The sequence below is a fragment of the Coregonus clupeaformis genome, chromosome 17 (assembly GCF_020615455.1).
Source record: "Coregonus clupeaformis isolate EN_2021a chromosome 17, ASM2061545v1, whole genome shotgun sequence".
Lineage (NCBI taxonomy): Eukaryota > Metazoa > Chordata > Actinopteri > Salmoniformes > Salmonidae > Coregonus > Coregonus clupeaformis.
Genome location: NC_059208.1, coordinates 42,873,763 through 42,895,252, shown reverse-complemented (window position 1 = coordinate 42,895,252; position 21,490 = coordinate 42,873,763). Strand labels below are relative to the sequence as shown.

The following is a 21,490-nucleotide window of genomic DNA, read 5'->3' as shown; positions in this document are numbered from 1 at the left end:
CCACAACACAACACTAAACAATACATTCATTACACTATAACGGTGACCCACATAAAGCTGTACCAACAGCAGAGCTTTCTTTTCAGCACCATGGAGTGAATCCTTACCACTGCTACACCTGGCTATCAGCGGAGCCTTGTCTGACAGCAAAACAGTTCATTCAGCCTCATTTACTGCCTTTTTGAAAAACATAGCTGATATGGCTGACTTGCTTAAAATGTGGTTTTGACTGACAATTGAGATGTACAAACTATGGCATAAGGGAACGACGAGCGGATAAGAGGCAATCCATAATTTAGCTTAAGACATTCATGAGCGAGCTAGGACTGATGTAGTCAATAACTAAATGTATTTGTTCAGCACTTTTGAAATGTACAGGGACAGAATTCAGAACACGGGTCGTTCTTACAGTATTCTCCCTGTACACAAAGTCAGAACCGTAGGCTAAATAAAGGGGGCATACAAGCAGACAATGAAAGCTCTTACAATATTCGATGATTACATTTCTCTAAAACAGGCTATGGGCTACATGTGCACCACCAAGTCAGAACAGTAGGCTAAGTTATGAGAGAGGAAAGGGACCAAATTATTAGGGTGAGGCACATGGGCTACTAACAGCTTACTACACAACATACACTTCGTACTACTTTCTTAGCTACAGTATACATATCTCCCTGGCATATTACATCATTTATGCAGCAGAATACAATACATTTTTGGACTCACCTTGTTGTGCTGTGCTCACTTGAACAGGAAGGTGGCACGGCGGTCCTTCTTGTGGGCTCTAGAAAGAGGCCCGAAATACCGACTTAGAATTCAGAGTTCGATGACCGCTCAATTATTTTCCGTATTTTCCCAGTCGGAGCGAGTTTTATCTGAGTTTCCAGTTGTTTTGAACGCGGCAGAAGTCATGCTGGATTGGCAGCAACGTAGTGACCCCCACGCTCCGTATTTTCTGCTGGCTGCCCCACCTACCCACACAAAGCACTCAGCTAGGCTGAAACACCTGCATTTTGAAGCTGCCTTACTCAAGAAAGCAAAAAAGAGACCATGTTTGTATACAGCTTTATTAACTCAAATGATTTTTTAAAAATACTTAAACAAAACATTTCAGCAAATGGTGGGTAAATTGTTGGGCAAACTAAAAAGGTGGGTAAACTGGGTTTACCCTACACTACTGAAAACATCCATCTCTCAGATTAAGTACAAGACAAACAACTTAAAAAATGAGCTTTTATTGATTGTTGTACATTGATCCAATTGATTAAAAAAGAATAATATAAAATGAAGCAACCAATAAAAAGGCATACGTTGAAAAATCTCAATGTATAGACACCACAGTCAATTTACATTTCCCCTTACAGGATGCACATTTACTTCCGGTTAGCTGATGCTGTGCCAATAACACAATCATTCACCTGCAACAGAATAAATAAACAGTTACAAATATGCCATTGTTATTCAGATATTTAAACAAAATATGCACAGCATATGAACATGTTCCTGAGTGAATTGTATGTGGTGTTAAAAAAATTAAATAGTGTGAGGCCACTCTGACCTTGCTGGCAAAACGCAGAGAGTTCAGTGTCTCCGGGAAGCTGTCTGCCTCTGGGGAAATGTTGACAAACATCAAGCTAGAAGAGCAGAGACAAAATGTTACATACTTTGATCCGCTAATCACAACCCCAAGCTTAAAATAACAGTCCATTAACAAGACTAATCTGCTCACAAATTCCATTTAAACTCATAACCCAACTTCAACTTACGTCTTGCTGTTTCCTCCGAGGCAGCTTTGGAGAAGGTAAGTCAGCTTTGAGTTTCTGTACGGGATAAAGCTCTCCTGGAATACAGACAAAGAGTGGGAGGGTAAGTGAACGCAATCAAGCTATAACTTACAAAGCACCCGTAACGCCATAAACAAGCCACTAGCCTAGAGGCATTGGTCTGCAAACATGTACCTTATTGGCCAGGGCGGCAATAACAATCCCAAGGTTGGTCAACGAGCCGTTGATGGCTGTCATCTCCTTGAAGCGGTCCCCTTGGGATTGGCTCTTCTGCACCCGCTCGCTGCCAGCCAGGTCCACCAAACACAGAGAGGCTGCAGACAGACACAGAAACAGTCAGGATTCTCATACCAGAATGCAGGTCAGACAACAGGATTATTATTTGTTCTCATTTAACATCTCAGCCTTTGTGTAGTTGCAGATGTACAAAACGCAGACATTTGCACTTGACATCTCTCCCAGAGTTCTCGCCCCTCAATGTCAAGCTGGAACACCGAGTGCGAGCGGGAGGAGTGGTCGTTCATGTTGGTCCGGGCTGTGGATCGGTTCTGGTTGGCCAGTGCGATCAGGTTGCAGACCTGGATGGACAATTGGTCAAAATGGACCCATTAGATTAGCCTATAGAATAGGGGATACTTTATTGCAGAGGGATTTGAACCACCACTACAGGTTTATCAGACAACTGCTCTACCGCCCTGTGTTTGACATGTAGGACAATTCAGGTCCTAAATGGGCAACAAAAATAAATAAAAAGAGGCTACTTCGCATCATTCCTTTACTGTAGCACTATTGAGGTAATTATTATGCATTTACTGGTATGCATTTGTACATACCTATACTTTAATTCTACACAATTCGCTATGTCTATGGATAAGTGCCATCCAAATTACTTAAAGGTCGACTCAGCGAAACGATGTTGCCTCAAGCAGCACCGCAGATATTGCAATGAGCGAGATGCACAACTTTGCTTTCACACAGTATCTGTGCATGTGCACGGGTTCGCTTCACGCTTTTACGACGTGGTAGCCACGAGGAAATTTACCTACTAGGCAGTTTACTTTCTGCATCTACGTCATATCGCTGAGTCTACCTTTAAATCTAAAATGTACAAATAAAATGAAAGTCTAACAGTCAAATTTAGGATAAAATGAGTGTGGAAATGCCCACCTCATCCTCAGAGTTGACCTTCTGGTAGGTCAGATTGGTGACAGTGATCTCGTTGTTGGTGCTTTTGCGAATCTCATGCTCCGGTCTCTTGTTGGCCTTGCCAGTGTAGAGGAGATCACGCAGAGTTTCGTTGTAGATCTCAACGAAACTGGCAGTAAATGTAAACTGGGGGGGAAAATTGCCGAAATCCAGTCAAAAAAAGGTTGATGTTGCAAGTACCATGCATTTACACCAGCTTTAACTCATTCCACTTAAATAACAAATGGGAAATATACAGTATAATCGGATCTGAAAACCAGAAATACATCGATACAGTAAATGACAAATCAACCAGTTCAAATTCCCTGTTCACTATAATAGAAATGTTCAGCTACCACTCATACTGATGAAAACCAATGGCGTCATCAGTACCTGCCATCCCTGCTCCCGCAGTTTCTTGGAGGCCTGGAAGATCTGCTGAACGGCCCGGGGTATGACCCCACGCATGTCCTCCATCTCACCACCCTCCATGGTGTAGGTTTTGCCACTGCCTGTCTGGCCGTAAGCGAAGCAGCAGACGTTGTAGCCGTCCAGGGCTGACTGCACCAGGAGGGAGATCTCCTCAAACACATCCTTCTGTGGGATGGAGGGCCCAAACACCCGGTCAAAGCTGAAGTTGTAGCTCTTTTGGGTGTCTCCGGAGCGCCCTATGTGAGACTACGTGGGAATGGGGAAGTAATTATTTTTTTGCCGTCTTTGACACTTAAGATTAGAGGACCACACTGAAAAACATACAATTACCTAAACAATGACCCATTTCAAGATTGTGCTTCAGGTGTGTGATTGTTACCTCTTCAGTCTTGGCCAGTGTGAGAGCCTTGTTGTCGTGGGCCAGGAGCTGAATATGGTCAATCTGCCCGCCGGTCTGCAGGGGGCGCACTCTGCAGAAAACTCTGATGTTTCCCTATAGAAATAAGAGAGCGAGCGGTAAGTCTTCTTAGTTTGAGAAGAACATTGCAACTTTTTGTTCCTCTGTCATGAGCTGCAATGGACAGGGGCCTATCTAACGAGAACATACAGTATGTTTGAAGCAGAAATATAATAAAGAAAAAACTAATTCAATAGGCTCTAGATAATTTAATTTTATGCAATACAATCATATCTTCAGGTTATTGAGCATTCCCCCTACTGAAAGGCCCCCCTTGCCTTGAGCTCTTGGATTGCGTTGTGGAGCCCCCTGCGTTCCATCTCTCCACAGTGAATCTCATCTGTCTGGCGGGCCACAGTCTCCTCCAAGTTGCGGACCACGTCCTGGGTCTCCCTCAGGGTGGTCTGGCAACGGGAGAGAGTGGAGGCCTGCACAGAGAGCTGGGTCTGGTAGAAAGAGATAAGTCAGACACTGATGCACTTAAAACCAAAATCTTGGGCTGCAATGGGGGCTGGTGACGAGCCGTAATGGCAGTGGGTTTGAATGAGGCTGGACCAAAGGGCTATGCCAGACTTCCTTAGATATTACTGACCAAGGAGCAGAGGCACGTTAGAAAACCAGCCTGCCTCATTCAATACAGCTATACACCATTCATCTCATGTCACAGCAGTCAAGGTGATCCGTTGTCACAATGAGTAAGCCTGCCTGCCATTTCACTTGTGGGAGAACATGCTCTACCTTCACACTGTGAAGCTCAGCCTCCAAACTCTCCCTCAAGCCCAGAAGAACTTTGTGCTCGTCGGTGAGGTTGCATAAGGTCTTCTCCAGGGAGGCCTTCTCACTGGACACAATGGCCAGCTGCTCTTTGACACCAGACAGGGCAGCCAGCTCCAGCTCATACTGGCTGCAACACAGTAAAACTGGGTAAGATTGGCAAACACCAGAAGGACCAAAAGTTATTATTACAGTACTACTGGCTAAATGCATGCATAAAGTTATGACTAGTTTAGGACTCAAGAAAGGCAAGAAATCATGTCAGCTATAGGCCCACTTGTTTTGCTAAATCAATGATTTCCTTTGACGTTCCTTATGCAAAATAAGTCACTCTTTCCTGTGGTTACAATGCCCTTTCCCATGACACTACACCTATTTTCACTTAATGGTCAACCCTATGCATGTTCCTTGGCACTCTGTACCTGAGCTGTGTGTGGAGTTCTTGTAGGTCTGAAGTCATCTGTGCTTCCTTCTGTCTGCTTTTAGCTACAGACTCCTTCAGACTCTCGTTCTCCTGGGCCACCGTTTTGACTTTGCTCTGGTAGTTAGAAATCTTGCCCTCCATGTCGGTAACTTTTCCCTTCAGGTCCCATGCAGGCCGTCGTGAACCCCCAACAGCTGCTGTTGGTGCTAGGGAAACACATTCAACACCCTCATGTCTTAAGATATGGAAGATAATCTTTATGGATACAATATACAGAAAATGTGATTAAGGAAGGACCATGTGAAAAAAAAGGGACTAGGGTACCTACCTGCTTTAGTGACAGAGGCAATGGGCGGCTTCTGAAAACCTATTCGGGGTAAAAAAGTCAGACAACATTGTGAAGAAATATTACCAAACAAGACAGACTTACAAGGCTAGCTATTAATATCACATATATACATCTCTCATGACACAGCATCTCACCTCTAGAGGGACCAGCAGCTATAGTGGCTGCTCCTGTAGGCCGAATCAGTTTGGCTGCTAAGAGAGATATAAAAAAATATTTAAAACACGTACTGGTAATACAGAAAGACAGTGCTAAAACTATTAAAAACAAGAGGTGATGACATTGCCCAACCAGTCGTTGAAGTGTTTGAGGACACTCACCAACAGCTCGCTTGGGTGGAAGGGGCCTCTTTGTTCCTGTCACACTTGCTGCATGTCTCATCTTTGGGTCGGAATCAATCCTTCTCATCTTTTTCTAAAGGAGAAAAACACATTTACTACTGGCAATTAAGGACATATTGGAAACAGAAGAACACGTCTAACTTGTGTTTGTGGTGCATTTCTAAAGGAATTGAACATGTTCATCAGTGTCTGTATTAGTTTTGCAAAAGGTTTTTACACACCTGAGCAGGTTGATGGTCTGAGCAGGAGTTTATACTCTCACTGCTGCTGTTGCTAGTGGAGAGGACTCTTTTACCAGACATGACTGGTAGTCGGGAGGTGTTCTGCAGAGGTTAGTGAAGGAAAAATCATCTAACGTTACAAAGTGATAAGAGAGTGTGCAAAGCTGTCATCAAGGCAAAGGGTGGCTATTTGAAGAATCTCAAATATAACATATATTTTGATTGGTTTAACACTTTTTGGGTTACTACATGATTCCATGTGTTATTTCATAGTTTTGATGTATTACCTATTATTATACAATGTAAAAAAAAACATTGTAAAAAAATAAAGAAAAACCCTTGAATGAGTAGGTGTGTCAACTTTTGACTGATAACGTTAGTGTATATCGAAGTCCCACTCACCTCCTTATTCATATGGCTTAAATGTGTACCTGAAACAGAGGGAGCACCATGTAACGTTAACCACAAATCAATCAATGGGATGACATAGGGCTAGCTATAAATAAACCAGCATTGGCCAGTTAACATTAGTAAGCCAATTGAGGTGGGTAGAATTAAACCGCAACTTTGTAAAGATTGTAGCTAGAAATCCATGCTTTAGTTGTGTGAATAAACCAATAGCAAGTTGGCAGGAGTGTAACTCAAATTAACTGGCTTAGCTAACTAAAGTGAACTACTGTACTGTTAACTATCCAACCAACCTAACTAGGTAACGTTAGTTAACACACACCCAGCAAGTTGAGGGAACGGTAAAGCCATAGCAGGAAAAACCAAATTCAAACAGCCGTTCATTTTAACCACTCTTCGTGATTACAACCATATAAACAATACATTTTAGTTTAGCATTATTTACTTACCAATACGCGCATTCACACTGGTTTTGCTGCAGACACAACAGCCGTTTGAATTTCAAATTGAAACGTTTTGGTGGCGCGTTACACCGTCCAAGGTAATTGGTTGACCTTAGACCAATCGCGTTATAGGAAACACAATCCCGCCTTCTTTTTGCCTTACTACCCAATCAAATTTAAATTATAGTCATTTGGGGGATGGCCAATATTCCGCAATTCTATCATTGAGAAACATTGATCACTGGTGGGGATCAATGAAATTAAATATGATATCGAATATAGAATATAAATATAGCTCGGAATCATCAGCGTGGCTCTATAAAATAACAATATTTAGTTAAATATGAGCAAATTGAATATGAAACTTGAGTCAGATACAGTCAAGATGCAGCTGAGAGAAAACAAAAACAAACAAATTGAATTATTATGTAAACCATTTTTTCTTCTCTGTTTGAATTCATTAAAATCTAGCTTTTCCCCGATAAATATTTCCACAACACATTGCCAAATTGTTTTATTTTTGATGAATTATTATGATGATGATTACAATTATATATTATTATTATTATTATTATTATTATTATTATTATTATGTTATGGATTAAATACATAAATTCTATACATTTTCACATTCATTAAAACCTACTGTTCCTAAAATACATTGTTCTCTCATCATATACTGTTCCCTGTCAAATACTGTTCACCCATAATGTTCCCCCATCAGATACTATTGTTTATGATACCCCGTAAACCCCATAACAACTTTTCACTTCCTATCACATTCTTTTTCGAGCTGTTGTTAGGGAGCTATAACAGGCCTCAAAGACCAGCTGGGTCCTAACTAGGTAACGTTAGTTAACACACACCCAGCAAGTTGAGGGAACGGTAAAGCCATAGCAGGAAAAACATTCACTACAATATAATGGGGGAACAATATCTGATGGAGCTTCATTTCTTTAAAAAAATGTATTGCACCTTGCTGGAAATTGGACCCGGGGACCCAGTTTGGGAACCCCTTTCTTTGCCTGTACTGTGGCATACCTGTATCAGCCATCATTGATAGTTGAAGGCTACCAACAATAACAAGTACATTCCATATCATCATAAATCCATCTAAATAATCATATAATATATGGTCATATTAATTTAAATAGTTCTGTACAGGTCCCCAAAGACCGGAAATCAATTTCTCGGCACCGGAAGTATAGAGCGGAGCACACCCACAGGAGGGGCAAAGAAAAAAAATCGAGGAAAAAAAAAACGGAGAATCTGAGGGTTCGGGCGGATTTAGACTGAGTTTCCGAACTGTCCCGAACCGAGGGAGCCCCGGGGTTGAGAGGGAATCGCCAACACCGGTAATTAACATCGAGTTATTACTCAACCGTTAATTATTTCTGTGTGACAGAGCAACTCATATGAGCTGCTACTCCACTCTGTCTGGACAGCCGGAAGTCTGCATGAAACTGCGTCTCGCACAGGGGCATTGGCGTCGACGTTTTTTTCTCTGTTTTTTTTTTTTTATTCTCTCAGTGTGACGGAACACGGAGAGGGATGGAGGTGTAGGGGTTGTGACATTGTTGTTTTCAAGCGGAAGTGTATTTGTTTATTGTCGACTTAAAAATAGGCCGCATAGTAGCAAGCTAGCTAACAAAAGCTGAAATTAATGGAGGCAAGTTAGCTACTGTAGCTAGCTAATCTCAAGGAGCTAGCTAGCTTCTATTTAGCTAGCTAGCTCAGATTTCACTCCTCTGTTGTTGCTAGCTAATTAACTAGCTAACATCAATAGCAGTCTATCAAGCTTGCCACCAGCCATTTAGCTAAAAGACAGGGTAGACGAGTGTTTTCTTGTAGGTAGTTGTGGCTATCCCATTGCCTGGCAAGCTGTCTTATGTGTGCCCTGGCCTGGGATAGGAAATACTATAACTTAACATAACTCAATATTCCCCATCAGAATGCTTAGCAGACACCTCTCTGTTGCTGGTGTATTGAATTACAAAGCTACAATAAATAACTTCCCCGTTATACACCTAGCCGGATGGTTTTCAATGACAGACTTGCCATTGTTCCTTGCTATTTAGAGTGCCCACTCCAGCCATGTAGCTCAGTGAGAGAAGCTAGCTAGTAGGTTCCCGGGAGTTGCATGGCATTTTAAATATTTCAGCAAAATATTCTATTATGCATTCAATACAATGTATCCATACTTCTTTGTTGTTATGATCTCATCTGTAGACTGTGCTAGAAGTTATAAGTAGCCATTGATGAAACATTCTTTCTGTACACTCCCACTACTGCGCTCTGCATGCACGTATTTGTATGTGAACAGTAACATTTACAATCCTGACCAACAGCAACACTCTCTGTCCGGGGGCCATGGAGACTTGCAATCAATATGGCTCACTCCTCTCTATCTTAGTTAAATCTATTGGCAGTGGGCAAAATGCATGCCAGTGACGAAAACACAGTGTTAGCTCAGCATTTGTATTGTTCAACGTTCCCCATTCCCTTGAGCAAAACTAATTTATTTAACTCAACTTCTTGGATATGCTTAGCAGTTGCGAGAGACCAAGAACTTTGGCCAGACATCAGTTGAGATGGGCATGGTCTCATTTCAACTGATGACGAAGATCGAGCAGGTGTTTATAAGTTATGTTGCTTTTCAATTACAGAAATAATGGAAGATTCCCATTTCAACTCATCATACTTTTGGTCTCCCGTTCCCACAGTACAAGGACAGGTAGAAACCTTATTACTGGACCTTATCTTGAAATGTACATGGTGGTGTCGCAAATAAAGACATAATACATGTTAGGTAGCACTTTCAAATAATGAGCTTGCACCTTTTGGTGAGGATGGCAAAACATCAAATTCACTGTAATTTATGTGTAAGTAACAAAACAACGAGCCTCCCCAAATGATCACTTCTGCCCCCCCCCCTCTCTTCCACTTCCCTTTTCAACCTCTACCACCTCTACTCATTTCCTTTTGGCATCTCAACCATTCTTTCTATTGCCTGTCTTTCTCTTTTCCACCCGTCCTTTCCTATCCACCTCCCCCCTCCACTATAGATTGAAAACGCCATGTTCCTGAACAAGATGAAGGAGCAGTTGGGTCCGGACAATAAGGGTTCTCCGTCGTTCCCTCACTCCTCGCACTATCCCACCGCTGTGCTCACCATGGACACGGGAGGCCGGGTGGTGCCCAAACAGGAAGGTGGAGGCGGTGGCGTCCAATTGAACGCCGTAGGCGGTCACCTGCACCAGCCGCACACCTCACAGAATATCACGGTGGTGCCTGTCCAGTCCACCGGCATCATGACGGCAGGTAAGTAAACAAGACACACTGCCAGTGTCAGTTTGTCTGGCTATCCTCTGTGGTTGTTCTATGTGTGTCTCCTCCCTGTTTCTGTCTGGCTTAATCATGTTATAGTGATGTCTCTCAAACGTTCTCACTATTTCATTGTGTGTGTAGTGTGTAATGTGTGCCTCAGCTCTCTCTGGGAGGGGTGTGGTGCAGTCAGGTCACCGTCTCTCTCTCCCTCTCAGCGGGGCTAGTGATAACCACTCCCCAAGGCACCCTGGTTTCTCAACCCACCTCCACACAATCTTTCGTGCCCGGACCCCCTGCCAACACCATGATAGTGTCCGCACTGCACCCCACAAACACAGGTAAAACCTCCACCCCATTCCCCCGTTCCCCAAAACCTGTTACCCCCCCCCCGCACTGTGATAGGTTGTGTGCCTGAGTGGCTTGCAAACCTGTCCTTGCTTATCAACAAGCAAAGCAGACTCACTTTCACACACTCACATACAGACATACATTCATTTGAGCATTTATTTTATTTAATCCCATAGTTGATATGGGCTGACCCAGCAAGGGTGGCACCACCTTCTAGTCTTTTTTTATCACAAACTTCCATCCTCAACACTCACAGACATGCATTACACACACACAAACACACGGTAACACACACATTGCTGCTTGAGCTAACCCTGGCAACGCGCTGCCAGCAGCCAACCACTAACCCTTGACCGGATCCAACTCCCCCACCCTCTGCGGTGAGAGAGCGAGGGAGCGAGCCAGGTAGTGAGCTCCGTGTGTTGAGTGTGTTCTCCTCTTCTCTCGGTTTCTGTCAGAGAGCAGCCAGCACTCCTCTCTCTACTTCTACAGCCACAGTGAGTACCCACCTCCGTCTCCCCTCCACCCTGACTCACCTAGTCCTCTACTTCCTCCCCATATGCCATCATCCATCCCTACTGCTTAGCAGCAACGCCCTGCAGCCTTAGCCCATGGCCAGTCCTGTGGTTGTGTTTACTTGCACTCTGAACTGTTTGAAGCCTGGTTTGGATGTGCAGTTGAGTTGCTTTTTAAATTACTTGTCTGTGCGGAGATACTGTAAGGCAGAGGTTCCCAAACCTTTTTAGCCCGCGACCCTATTTTGATCTAAATTGTTTTATTTATCAACGGCCAATGTTTACTTTTTTAATTGGGGCTATTACAGTCTATAACAAATCAGTCTGACAGTACTTTTGACAGTATTTCAATCTGAAGGAAGTATCGTTTGAAATGACTGAAATGCATCCGAAAGGTATTGGGAAGTTCAGAAGATCATCAAGCAATAATTTTGTATGATTTTCTGTGTAGAATTGATGATGTTTTTTTCCCCCAGTCTGATTTAGAGCCTGGTCCCGTCCTCTCTACTCTAATGAGTCCTGCGTGGCTTGTGGGCATTATAAAGGGAAACATAACACACACATCCACACATGTGGAGTCTTATCTTTCAGTGATGGGGTCATAATATGTTGTAGCTTAAACCATTCAAAAGATAAAGCCACATTTGTAGGAAGAAAACAGAAACCACTCTGTTTAATACAACCGCATCTAGCGGCTACCAGAGGTTAGCACGACCCCATGTTCAAATCAGGCGACCCCACCGCAACCCCTAGTTTGGGAAACGCTGCTGTAAGCCCTGTTATAAGCTGCAAAGAAAATGTCTTTAAATGTGCAGGATGCTTGGATGTAGTGTTTTACTGAAGACTTTATTTAGATTTAAGCTCACACTATAAATTGCACAACATATTATGAAGATGATCAAATCTGTGACCTATTGATGGTTCAATAGAGTTATATTGACTGCAAAAACCCAATCTGAAAGTCAAAGAATATGATCTGATGCACCCCCACTAATGGTCCAAGGAAGTGATCTGGAGGACCAAGGGAGTGATCTGGAGTACGCCGCTGTTCTCTGGTGGTGCAATTTCATCCATGAATGTGATCATCCAAAAGTTGATGAAAATCATTGTCTTAACTTCCAAAACATACAAACGACAGTATCTGGCCCATTCTAAAAAGCGAAATCAATTTTTTTTTTAGTTATGTAGCTGTGCAACACTGTCCAATTAGGCAGTTGAGTGTAACCAATTATTTTTGCAGCGATGAAGTCTGTCAGGTGTTCCAGTATATGGGTGAAGAGATTAAAATGCCTTTGTGTTATGGGGTGATGTAGCACTCACACGTTGTTCCTTTCACCATTGCATACCAGGAGACACCGCTTTGGATGATACTCACCAAGCAGAGAGGCCCATGGGATAGGTTGTGTGGTTTTTGGTCTGTTTTAATCAGAGCCTTATTCTTCTCCTCCGTTCTCTCCCCTTCCCTCCATCCCTTGTTTATGTCCCTGTTTCAGACAAGAAAGAGGATTTGGTCATCCCTGCTGTTGTCATGCCAACGCCTGGGAAGCGGGGCAGGAAGAAGAAGTCGATGATGCCGAGGGCTGGCGCCAACCTCCCCCCAGGAAGTGATGCGTTGATTCTGGCACACCTGGCTGCTGGGGGGCAGGTGATTGAGATATTAAGTGATGTCACATAAGAGCTAACATGCTGACTACCCGGGCATGCGCGTGCGTCCGCGTGCCGCATCGCGTACATGTTGATTTTGTCCATCCACACCAGACGCGGTCAGGACACGCAGGTTGAAGTATCAAAACTAATTTGAGGACAGGTCGAAACACAAATGAAACATTAATGGACATTTAGCTAGCTAGCTTGCTGTTGCTGCTATTTTGTCCTGGGATATAAACATTAGGTTGTTATTTTACCTGAAATGTACAAGGTCCTTTTTGTTGCTGGATCTTTGTAGAATTTTGACCCATGTTGAGTGACACAAAATCATGTGTTCTCTACTCCAACAATCAATCCACAGATAAAAGGGGAAACCTAGTTAGTTTCTAGTAATTTCTCCTTGTTCAGTCTTCTTCTGTGGATTTTATATGGCTGTTGGCAACCGACTTTAAGGTGCATTACTACAACCGACTGGACTGGAGTGTGGACCTCGTTCATCTTTCAATCACCCATGTGGATATATGCCCCTAAAAATGGGAGAGGCGGGACTTGCGGCACGTCAAGCCTCTAAAATAGAAGCAAGTTCTATTTTAGCGCCTGGCTACGCAGACGATCGTTGACGCGCGCGAGCAGTTTGGATGAAATAATTGAATAACATGCATGTGTACATTTATTTTGCAACGCTCGCGCCCGCAATGCGGCCAGTGTGGTCAGCATGTAAGCCTCTACAGAAGTTATCTTCTGTATTACGTTGTGGTTAGATCACTGCATCTCCCCATTCAATCCAATCCATAATGATAAAATGTGTTAAGGCTACATATTGTAGTGTCATTACTTCAGGATTAGTGAAGCAAAGTGTTGATTATAAAAAACAACAACATTGTTTTGTGTTTGTTTATAGCACCACAATGCCGACCATTATGACTTATCAAATGATGAGGATGAGCATGGGAACAAAGATGGCACCAAATCATACAGGTAGATTACAGGCTTTGTGCTTACATACTTTTTACTCCTTAACTCTCACCATTTGCTACGCAAGTTAACCCTGTATTTTATTCCCCATTCAACATATCCTCATCTCTAAACAGCATATCTCTGTTTCTCTCCATTTCCACCATTTACCATTCTCTCTTACCCATCCTCCAGGTGCCGGATGTGTGCGGTGACGTTCTTCAGCAAGTCGGACATGCAGATCCATGCCAAGTCTCACACGGAGGCCAAGCCGCACAAGTGTCCCCACTGCTCCAAATCGTTCGCCAACTCCAGCTACCTGTCCCAGCATATCCGCATCCACAGCGGGGCCAAGCCCTACACCTGCTCCTTCTGCCAGAAAACATTCAGGCAGCTCAGTCACTTACAGCAGCACACACGGTACTGCTGCCTCCCCGGCGTGTGTGTGTGTGTGTGTGTGTGTGTGTGTGGTGGTTGATTTAAGGGAATAGGTGACTGCAGAATATAGATTGTCACTAGAATGGAGGATTGGTAGTAAAGACAGTCACTATCACTACAAATTCAGTGCTAGTGATACCAATGTACTTTTCTACATTTGGCTTTGAATTTGACCATTACAATATGAGTAACCACTCTGCATTAGATACATAGGGTTTTATTTTGACAAACCAAATGAGACAGTATTACTCCCAATAATACTGATTTCAAAAACTCTTATTGTACTACATCTATGACCGCAGGTTTAGAATAAACAAACCCAATATTTATATTTCTGGTGATGTGTGACAAAGCAGCACCGCCTTTTTTTCTCTGTCGAAATGTCACAGCTAGTGACCCTTTTTATAAGGAGACTGGGTGCTGTTTGAAATGTTTTTTTGTTGCCAAGTGTATCTGCGTTGTTTACTGTCTTGGCGGCTATGGTTTTTATGTATGGTTTGCAGATTTCTTTGGGAATTCAAGATGCTTATGTTATTGATAAACAGAATCTGAGTACCGTATTTTCCGCACTATAAGGCGCACCGGAGTATAAGCCGCAGCAGCTAAATTGAATGATATTGAATGATGTGTACATATATAAGCCGCACTGGACTATAAGCCGCAGGTGTTTTAATGTTTAATTACCATATGTAAGGGTTCGTGCACAGTGGGGATTGTCGGGAAAGAGACAAACTGTCTCGCTCTCGTAATGTCTGTCTGTCTTGCTCTCGTTCTGTCTCTCGTACCACTCTCGGTTCCACTTTTACTTTTGTGCGCTACCTGTCTCACTCTTTTCCGGCCTCCAGCTTTTCCTGCTGGAGCCCGCCGCTTAAAGGTGGGGGGCGCGGACCGGTCATAGAGCCCATAGAGTTAAAGTTGGTGGACTGTAACCTGTAAAATCCATAGATTTAGGAGGTCTTCTAGTGGCCGTTAGCTGTAAAAATCCATAGATTAGCCGCACCGTTATATAAGCCGCAGGGTCGAAAAATGGGAAAAAAGGCGCGGCTTATAGTCCGAAAATTATGGTAGTGTTGATGCGTTTGGTAAACTAGAAATAGTACAGGTTCAAGAATCGATCCCTGTGGAACACCACATTTGATCTGAAGGGTTAACTCCTTGACAGATTGCATTCTAACCTTTTAGATAGCTGGACAACCACAGCAAAGACTAATAAGTCACGTCCATCCTTGAGGAAAGGATGTCATTTTGGGTAAACTATCCCTGAAACAGCTTCATAATGTTAAACAATTCTGTCATACAAGTGATCTGTACATTTAGCTATCCTACGACCACAACTTTCCATATTGATTTCTTCCTTTTCTTTCGCTGCCTTTCCATGACACTTTCAGTTCTATTTGTGCACCATCTCTTCCATCAGTCTTTGGTTTCTTGAATGTTTGAGTAATGAAATGAATGGCTTTTCCTTCCTCCCCCTCACCATTGTGTTAGAGTTAAGTTCACGCTTTGCTTTCTCTATTAGGCTACATATCCTCCCTCACATGCCCCTCTCAATGTTTAGCCTTAGGTTTCAAGATAAAGACACAAGCTTGCCTTCACTCAAATTCTTTAGCAGTAGGCCTCTGTAGGATTACCACACAATATCGGTAGCACACGATAGGTGGAGAGACAGAGAGAGAGAGAGAGAGAAAGGAAAGGGGGACTGTGCCTGCTGTCTGTTTGCGTACTGTGTTTCGCAACTCAGACACAGCAACAACAAAAAAGTGCACACTGTCAATCCAACTGCGCTAAACTTGATTTGGGGTGATTTGATTTAATTATGATTTGATCTCCGGATCATTCGCCGCTGATTTGATACGTTATAAATCTCTCTCTCTCTTTTTCTCTCTCTCCATCTCCCCATCCCCTTGTTAGAAACCACACTGAGGGCAAACCGCACAAGTGTCCCCACTGCTCCAAATCGTTCGCCAACTCCAGCTACCTGGCCCAGCATATCCGCATCCACAGCGGGGCCAAGCCCTACACCTGCTCCTTCTGCCAGAAAACATTCAGGCAGCTCAGTCACTTACAGCAGCACCACAGGTAAACACTACTAAACAGGGACAGTGGGCAGTCACGTCAGCACACACCCTCTCTGCAGTCACGTCAGCACACACCCTCTCTGCAGTCTCGTCAGCACACACCCTCTCTGCAGTCACGTCAGCACACACACTCTCTGCAGTCACGTCAGCACACACCCTCTCTGCAGTCACGTCAGCACACACCCTCTCTGCAGTCACGTCAGCACACACCCTCTCTGCAGTCTCGTCAGCACACACCCTCTCTGCAGTCACGTCAGCACACACCCTCTCTGCAGTCACGTCATCACACACCCTCTCTGCAGTCACGTCAGCACACACCCTCTCTGCAGTCACGTCAGCACACACCCTCTCTGCAGTCACGTCAGCACACACCCTCTCTGCAGTCACGTCAGCACACACCCTCTCTGCAGTCACGTCATCACACACCCTCTCTGCAGTCACGTCAGCACACACCCTCTCTGCAGTCACGTCAGCACACACCCTCTCTGCAGTCACGTCAGCACACACCCTCTCTGCAGTCACGTCAGCACACACCCTCTCTGCAGTCACGTCAGCACACACCCTCTCTGCAGTCACGTCAGCACACACCCTCTCTGCAGTCACGTCATCACACACCCTCTCTGCAGTCACGTCAGCACACACCCTCTCTGCAGTCACGTCATCACACACCCTCTCTGCAGTCACGTCAGCACACACCCTCTCTGCAGTCACGTCAGCACACACCCTCTCTGCAGTCACGTCAGCACACACCCTCTCTGCAGTCACGTCAGCACACACCCTCTCTGCAGTCACGTCATCACACACCCTCTCTGCAGTCACATCAGCATACACCCTCTCTGTTTCCATCTACTCCTTTCACTCATTGTCTCTCACATCCTCTTATCTTCTTGCTCAATTTCAAAACGACCCTAATCCCCACAGACTTCTTTAATTAAAAGTCTCATTAAAGTTTGGCTACATTTTCTGGTGCGTCCCTCATGTCAGCATCGGTTTGGACATGAGGCTGTAGATAATTTTAGGCTTTTTATTTTTGTAGCCTACATGAAAAATAGATATGAATATTATTCCAATGTTGGCCTCTCCCATCCAATTCTAATCAGAGCAATTGTTTGATATTGGGATTTTTTTTATTTTTTTTGTCCATTCGGACAGTTTAAATATATATTCTTCTTGTCCGAATTTTTTTTAACAACCTTTCCTGGACAAGGGGACAAGCGTTAATGTCGAGCCCTGTTTTTGCTCATTCAATCATAGATCTGAAAGGACTGGTTGGATGTACCAGGAAGCAATATGGTGGAAACTCTATCTATGAAGGGCCATCAAGAAATCTCTATGGATAGTTTGTTTGATTTGGGATTGGATGTCTCTCTTTCCATCGTTCCTGTCAGTTCCTTGGAGTGAGTGACACTGTAATGAAAGTAGTCAGTCTACTGGGGTTTGTGGGAGCTGTAGTTCATTACAGACTGTGTTTCACTTCCATAGGATCCACACTGGGGACCGACCTTACAAGTGTATCCATCCTGGCTGCGAGAAAGCATTTACTCAGCTTTCCAATTTACAGGTAGGCCTACTACATCTCAACATCCAATAGATCTCAATTTCATCTCAATTTCTATTTATTTGATTGTAAGTTTCACATAGCAAAACTTCACTTAGCTCTAAATGAATGACGTCAGTTAATAACAGAAGCGTAATGATATGATAACGTCATAGTCACAGTAATCATAATGTATTAACTCTTTCATTGCTTCCCCCAGTCTCACCGCCGGCAGCACAACAAAGATAAGCCGTACAAGTGCCACAACTGTAACCGCGGTTACACAGACGCGGCCAGTCTGGAGGTGCACCTGTCCACTCACACGGTCAAACACGCCAAGCTCTACTCCTGTGGCCTGTGCAACCGCGCTTACACCTCGGTACGCCTGCCAGTCACCCTAAAACTCCTCCTTCTACCCTCCTCCTCAACGCCCCACCCCTTTAAAAGTGTCACACCCACTTTTGCTTTCTAGATGCAAGGCCTCAACTTGTGAGAGGGGCCTTTTGCACGAAAGTGATGTTCAGCAATGTCATCATTTAGGGGAGGGGCTAGAGCATTGTGAGGGTGGAGACTAATTAATTGTATGTACTTCTTTCAGTAACTGCAGTATTAGATTACTTGAAGGACTACTTCAGGTACTGTAAGTTGGTTGGTAGTGAAAACAGTTGAACAACCAGTAGAAGAGTAGATTAACATGTACAAGCAGTAGTCTGGCTTGATGGTAACCGATAGGGTTGTATAGGACTGTAGAGGTAGGCTTTGGCTATGTAGTTAAAAACACCCCCCCCTATTTCCTCCCAGTCATTTGCATAGATTACATATTACTGAGTTTGTATGTAGGTGCTGCCAAGCCCTTGCGTTTTGTTCCCTAGACCCACTGCATGGTAAGTGTTCACTGCACTGTCTACCTCACTCACCCTCTTTCTCTCCTCTCCTCCAGGAGACCTACCTGATGAAACACATGCGGAAGCACAACCCGGACCCCCTCACGGTGGCGGCTGCCGTTGCCGCCCAGCAGGCTCAGGGTCACACTCATGGAGGAGGGGGCAGGGGGAGGGGCCGTGGCAGAGGAGGCGGGGCAAACACAGGAGGAGGCGGTCCCGGAGGGGCGAGTCAGAACCAGGGTCAGAACCAGCCCCAGAACCCTCAGCAAGGCAGCTACCCGCAGACGGAGGGCGTGCCGTGCCCTTTCGACCTTCACCAGTACAAGACAGTGTCGGCCGGCGAGATCCAGTACAAGCCAGTCAGCGTCGCCGACCTGTCGGCCCATAAGGACCTCTGCCTCACCGTGTCCACCTCAGCCATCCAGGTGGAGCACATGAACTCATAGAGCGAGAGGATGGACAGAGGGGAGGATGGACGAGGGGAGAGGGAGGGAATGGAGGCTGGTGTCACTTTAAATGGGAGGATGGGCTCATTGTAATGGCTGGAATGGAATGAATGGAAAGGTGTCAAACACAGTGAACACATTAAATGTGTTTGATTCCAGCTATTTCAATGAGGCAGTCCTCCGATTTCTCCTCCCACCAGCCTCCACTGTAAAAACTACACTGCCTTGGGGTTGGCGAAGGAATGGATGGAAGAATGAGGTTTGGAGAGGCAAGACCCAATCAGAGAATAAGGAAAGGAGGTTGGTGAAGGGACTACCTGAGATTAAGAGGAAACATGGGATATGTAGTCCAGTATTGAATGAAGAGATGATATATGAATGGTTCAAAGAATGCACTTAAAGGAGAAGACACCGAAAAGGGAGAGGGATATGAAAAGAAGGGGGGGGGTCTGATATAAAGAAGGCACTTGATCAATGTTGTATTTTTTCGGTTTCTCATCGTTTCATTTATTTGTTGTATGTATTTTTCTACCAACAGTGGAGTGTGTTAACGAACGGCGTGGGAAAGCAAAAAGATTGTGCAAGGAAGGAAGTGAGTGAGGAGAAACATCTAGAAACAGACAGATTTTGTATTTAAGAATGATAATTTTCTATATTCCCAACTCATTTTTGCAAAGCAAGGGGCGTGGGGGAGAAAGGCATATCGTGTTGAAACAATGAAATGGCTGTCAGGTACTGTTAACAAGTTTTTGTTTTGTTTTTTTAAACCTTTCATACGGAATATTACTACCTTCATTATTCTTACTGTATCAATGTTATCGTTATTATCAATTGGAAGATACTGTAATCTATGTAGATATATATAGAAATGACTTTTTTTTATTCAAAAAAGGGAATGATGTACTTACTACTCTCTGCCTCGTTAAAGTAAAACAGAGATCGAAATGCATATGAAAAGGAAAACAAAAGAACTCCAAAAGTAACGAATCGTTGACGTGTATTTCTAACCCGTCCAATCACAGAGCTCTATTCTGCTCTGTATTTATTGGCCGGTTATCTTATGTATACTCCTTATACTTCATTATGTGTCTTTTGAAATAACACAGTTCTCAATATTCGTATTAATGTTTTTATCGCTCCTAATACCGTTATGAACTACCCTTATGCTACACTTGCTGTATATGCATAGGACACATTCATCTGAAGAGACTGTTTCTCCTTGTAAGGACAAAGTGAGACAGTCGGAGATGACAAGCTTGCTGTCAGATTCTCCTTTTACTGCATGCAGACATGCTGTGGAAAGTCAGTTTGAAGGTATTGTATCAATGTACAGTACATAGGTAGATTATACATTAAAATAATAGAAATATTATGTTGTATGTTGGAATGGTTTGCTAGGTGATTGTGTTTGGGACACTAATTTGCCATACCCTGTGCCATGCCCATTTCATGACCTTCCCACACAAACACACACCAAAGAACACGAGGGTTGTGGTTTTGGAATCAAAGGAATTATGTATTTGATATAATGTAAGGGTATACATTTCCTACAAAATACAGATGTCTAAGGTTCTTCATGACACCAGTGCACAGCAATTGGAAAACAATGGAGGCACATTCCAATTTTGGCAAGTCCTCAAAAACAAAGTCAACAACACACTTCTAATATAACTCAAAGAAAATGAAATCAGTCCTGGATACACTACTTGCCATGGAATTCGTCCTATTCTTTTCATTAAATGTATATTAAGTCACTTTTCCCCAAGTTTTGTTTGGTGTTCACTGAAATAAGCTCAACATGCCATTTAAGAATATATAATAAGCAACTATTGGTATTATTTCTTGCTAAAACAAGGGACAACCATGAACATAGATGATATCCTGGTTAAAGTAAGATACAACACAGAAACATGGTAACATTGTGTTAGTAAGGATAAGGATGTTTGATTACTCTGATCTTATGATGCAACTCAATGTAACCCCAGGCCAGCAGCTGAGCTCAGAAGGTCCTTCATAAATTAAGATAAATGTGACAACTTGACATAAGAAAATCATATGTTTCAAATCAGCTTTTTATCTTTGCGTACAGTAGAAACTGTTTCAAGCTAAATTGAACAAAAATCGTATAATACTTCACTAAAATGGGTAGAGTAGTGGCATTTCTACAATAATTACATCTAAAATATTCCCATATTTTGACCCTTTGGCCATATTTGGAACCTCTGGTTCAGTCCCTGGTTTGGTTACTGAGCTATAACAGTAGCACCTGGTATGGCTCATGCATTCAGGCTCCTGACAAATCATATTGAAAAAAACACACTTCAATATAATAAATCACATGCATGATCTCGTGTTTCACATAAACAAAACAAAACACATTTTAAATTAAATATAAAATTAAATACATTTCAGACTATTCGGTGTAACATCATCAGTTCATGAGAGGGAGCTTGTGTGGCGACGGCGAGGTAGAGGGTGACAGTGTGTGGGGATAAGGCAAG

At 43.5% G+C, this 21,490-nt stretch overlaps 2 protein-coding genes across 6 annotated transcripts; one reads left to right on the top strand and one right to left on the bottom strand.

The window, feature by feature from the left end:
* Positions 1 to 1,219: 1,219 nt before the first annotated feature.
* LOC121586452 (carboxy-terminal kinesin 2) lies at positions 1,220 to 6,902 on the bottom strand. The gene is given in 18 exon segments (XM_041903142.2): positions 1,220 to 1,418; positions 1,559 to 1,634; positions 1,767 to 1,840; positions 1,959 to 2,098; positions 2,223 to 2,256; positions 2,258 to 2,362; positions 2,952 to 3,116; positions 3,363 to 3,647; positions 3,781 to 3,894; positions 4,137 to 4,304; positions 4,597 to 4,762; positions 5,055 to 5,262; positions 5,385 to 5,423; positions 5,540 to 5,596; positions 5,723 to 5,816; positions 5,965 to 6,066; positions 6,367 to 6,395; positions 6,822 to 6,902. Coding segments are annotated over 17 exon segments (1,884 nt in total). The 5' UTR covers positions 6,379 to 6,395; positions 6,822 to 6,902; the 3' UTR covers positions 1,220 to 1,373.
* A 1,110-nt stretch (positions 6,903 to 8,012) lies between these two features.
* On the top strand, positions 8,013 to 20,743 carry LOC121586450 (zinc finger protein 384). Of its 5 annotated transcripts, XM_041903133.2 has the most exons (12): positions 8,013 to 8,170; positions 9,482 to 9,549; positions 9,881 to 10,136; positions 10,358 to 10,480; positions 10,949 to 10,987; positions 12,499 to 12,650; positions 13,554 to 13,630; positions 13,802 to 14,026; positions 15,956 to 16,123; positions 17,605 to 17,683; positions 17,880 to 18,038; positions 18,600 to 20,743. In XM_041903133.2, the coding sequence occupies exons 2-12, from the start codon at positions 9,487 to 9,489 to the stop codon at positions 18,987 to 18,989; spliced, it is 1,731 nt and encodes a 576-aa protein (XP_041759067.1). In that variant the 5' UTR covers positions 8,013 to 8,170; positions 9,482 to 9,486; the 3' UTR covers positions 18,990 to 20,743. The 5 variants fall into 5 exon arrangements, with proteins under 5 accessions (XP_041759067.1, XP_041759070.1, XP_041759069.1 ...); XM_041903136.2 differs by lacking the exon at positions 9,482 to 9,549; XM_041903135.2 differs by lacking the exon at positions 10,949 to 10,987.
* The last annotated feature ends 747 nt before the right edge of the window (positions 20,744 to 21,490 follow it).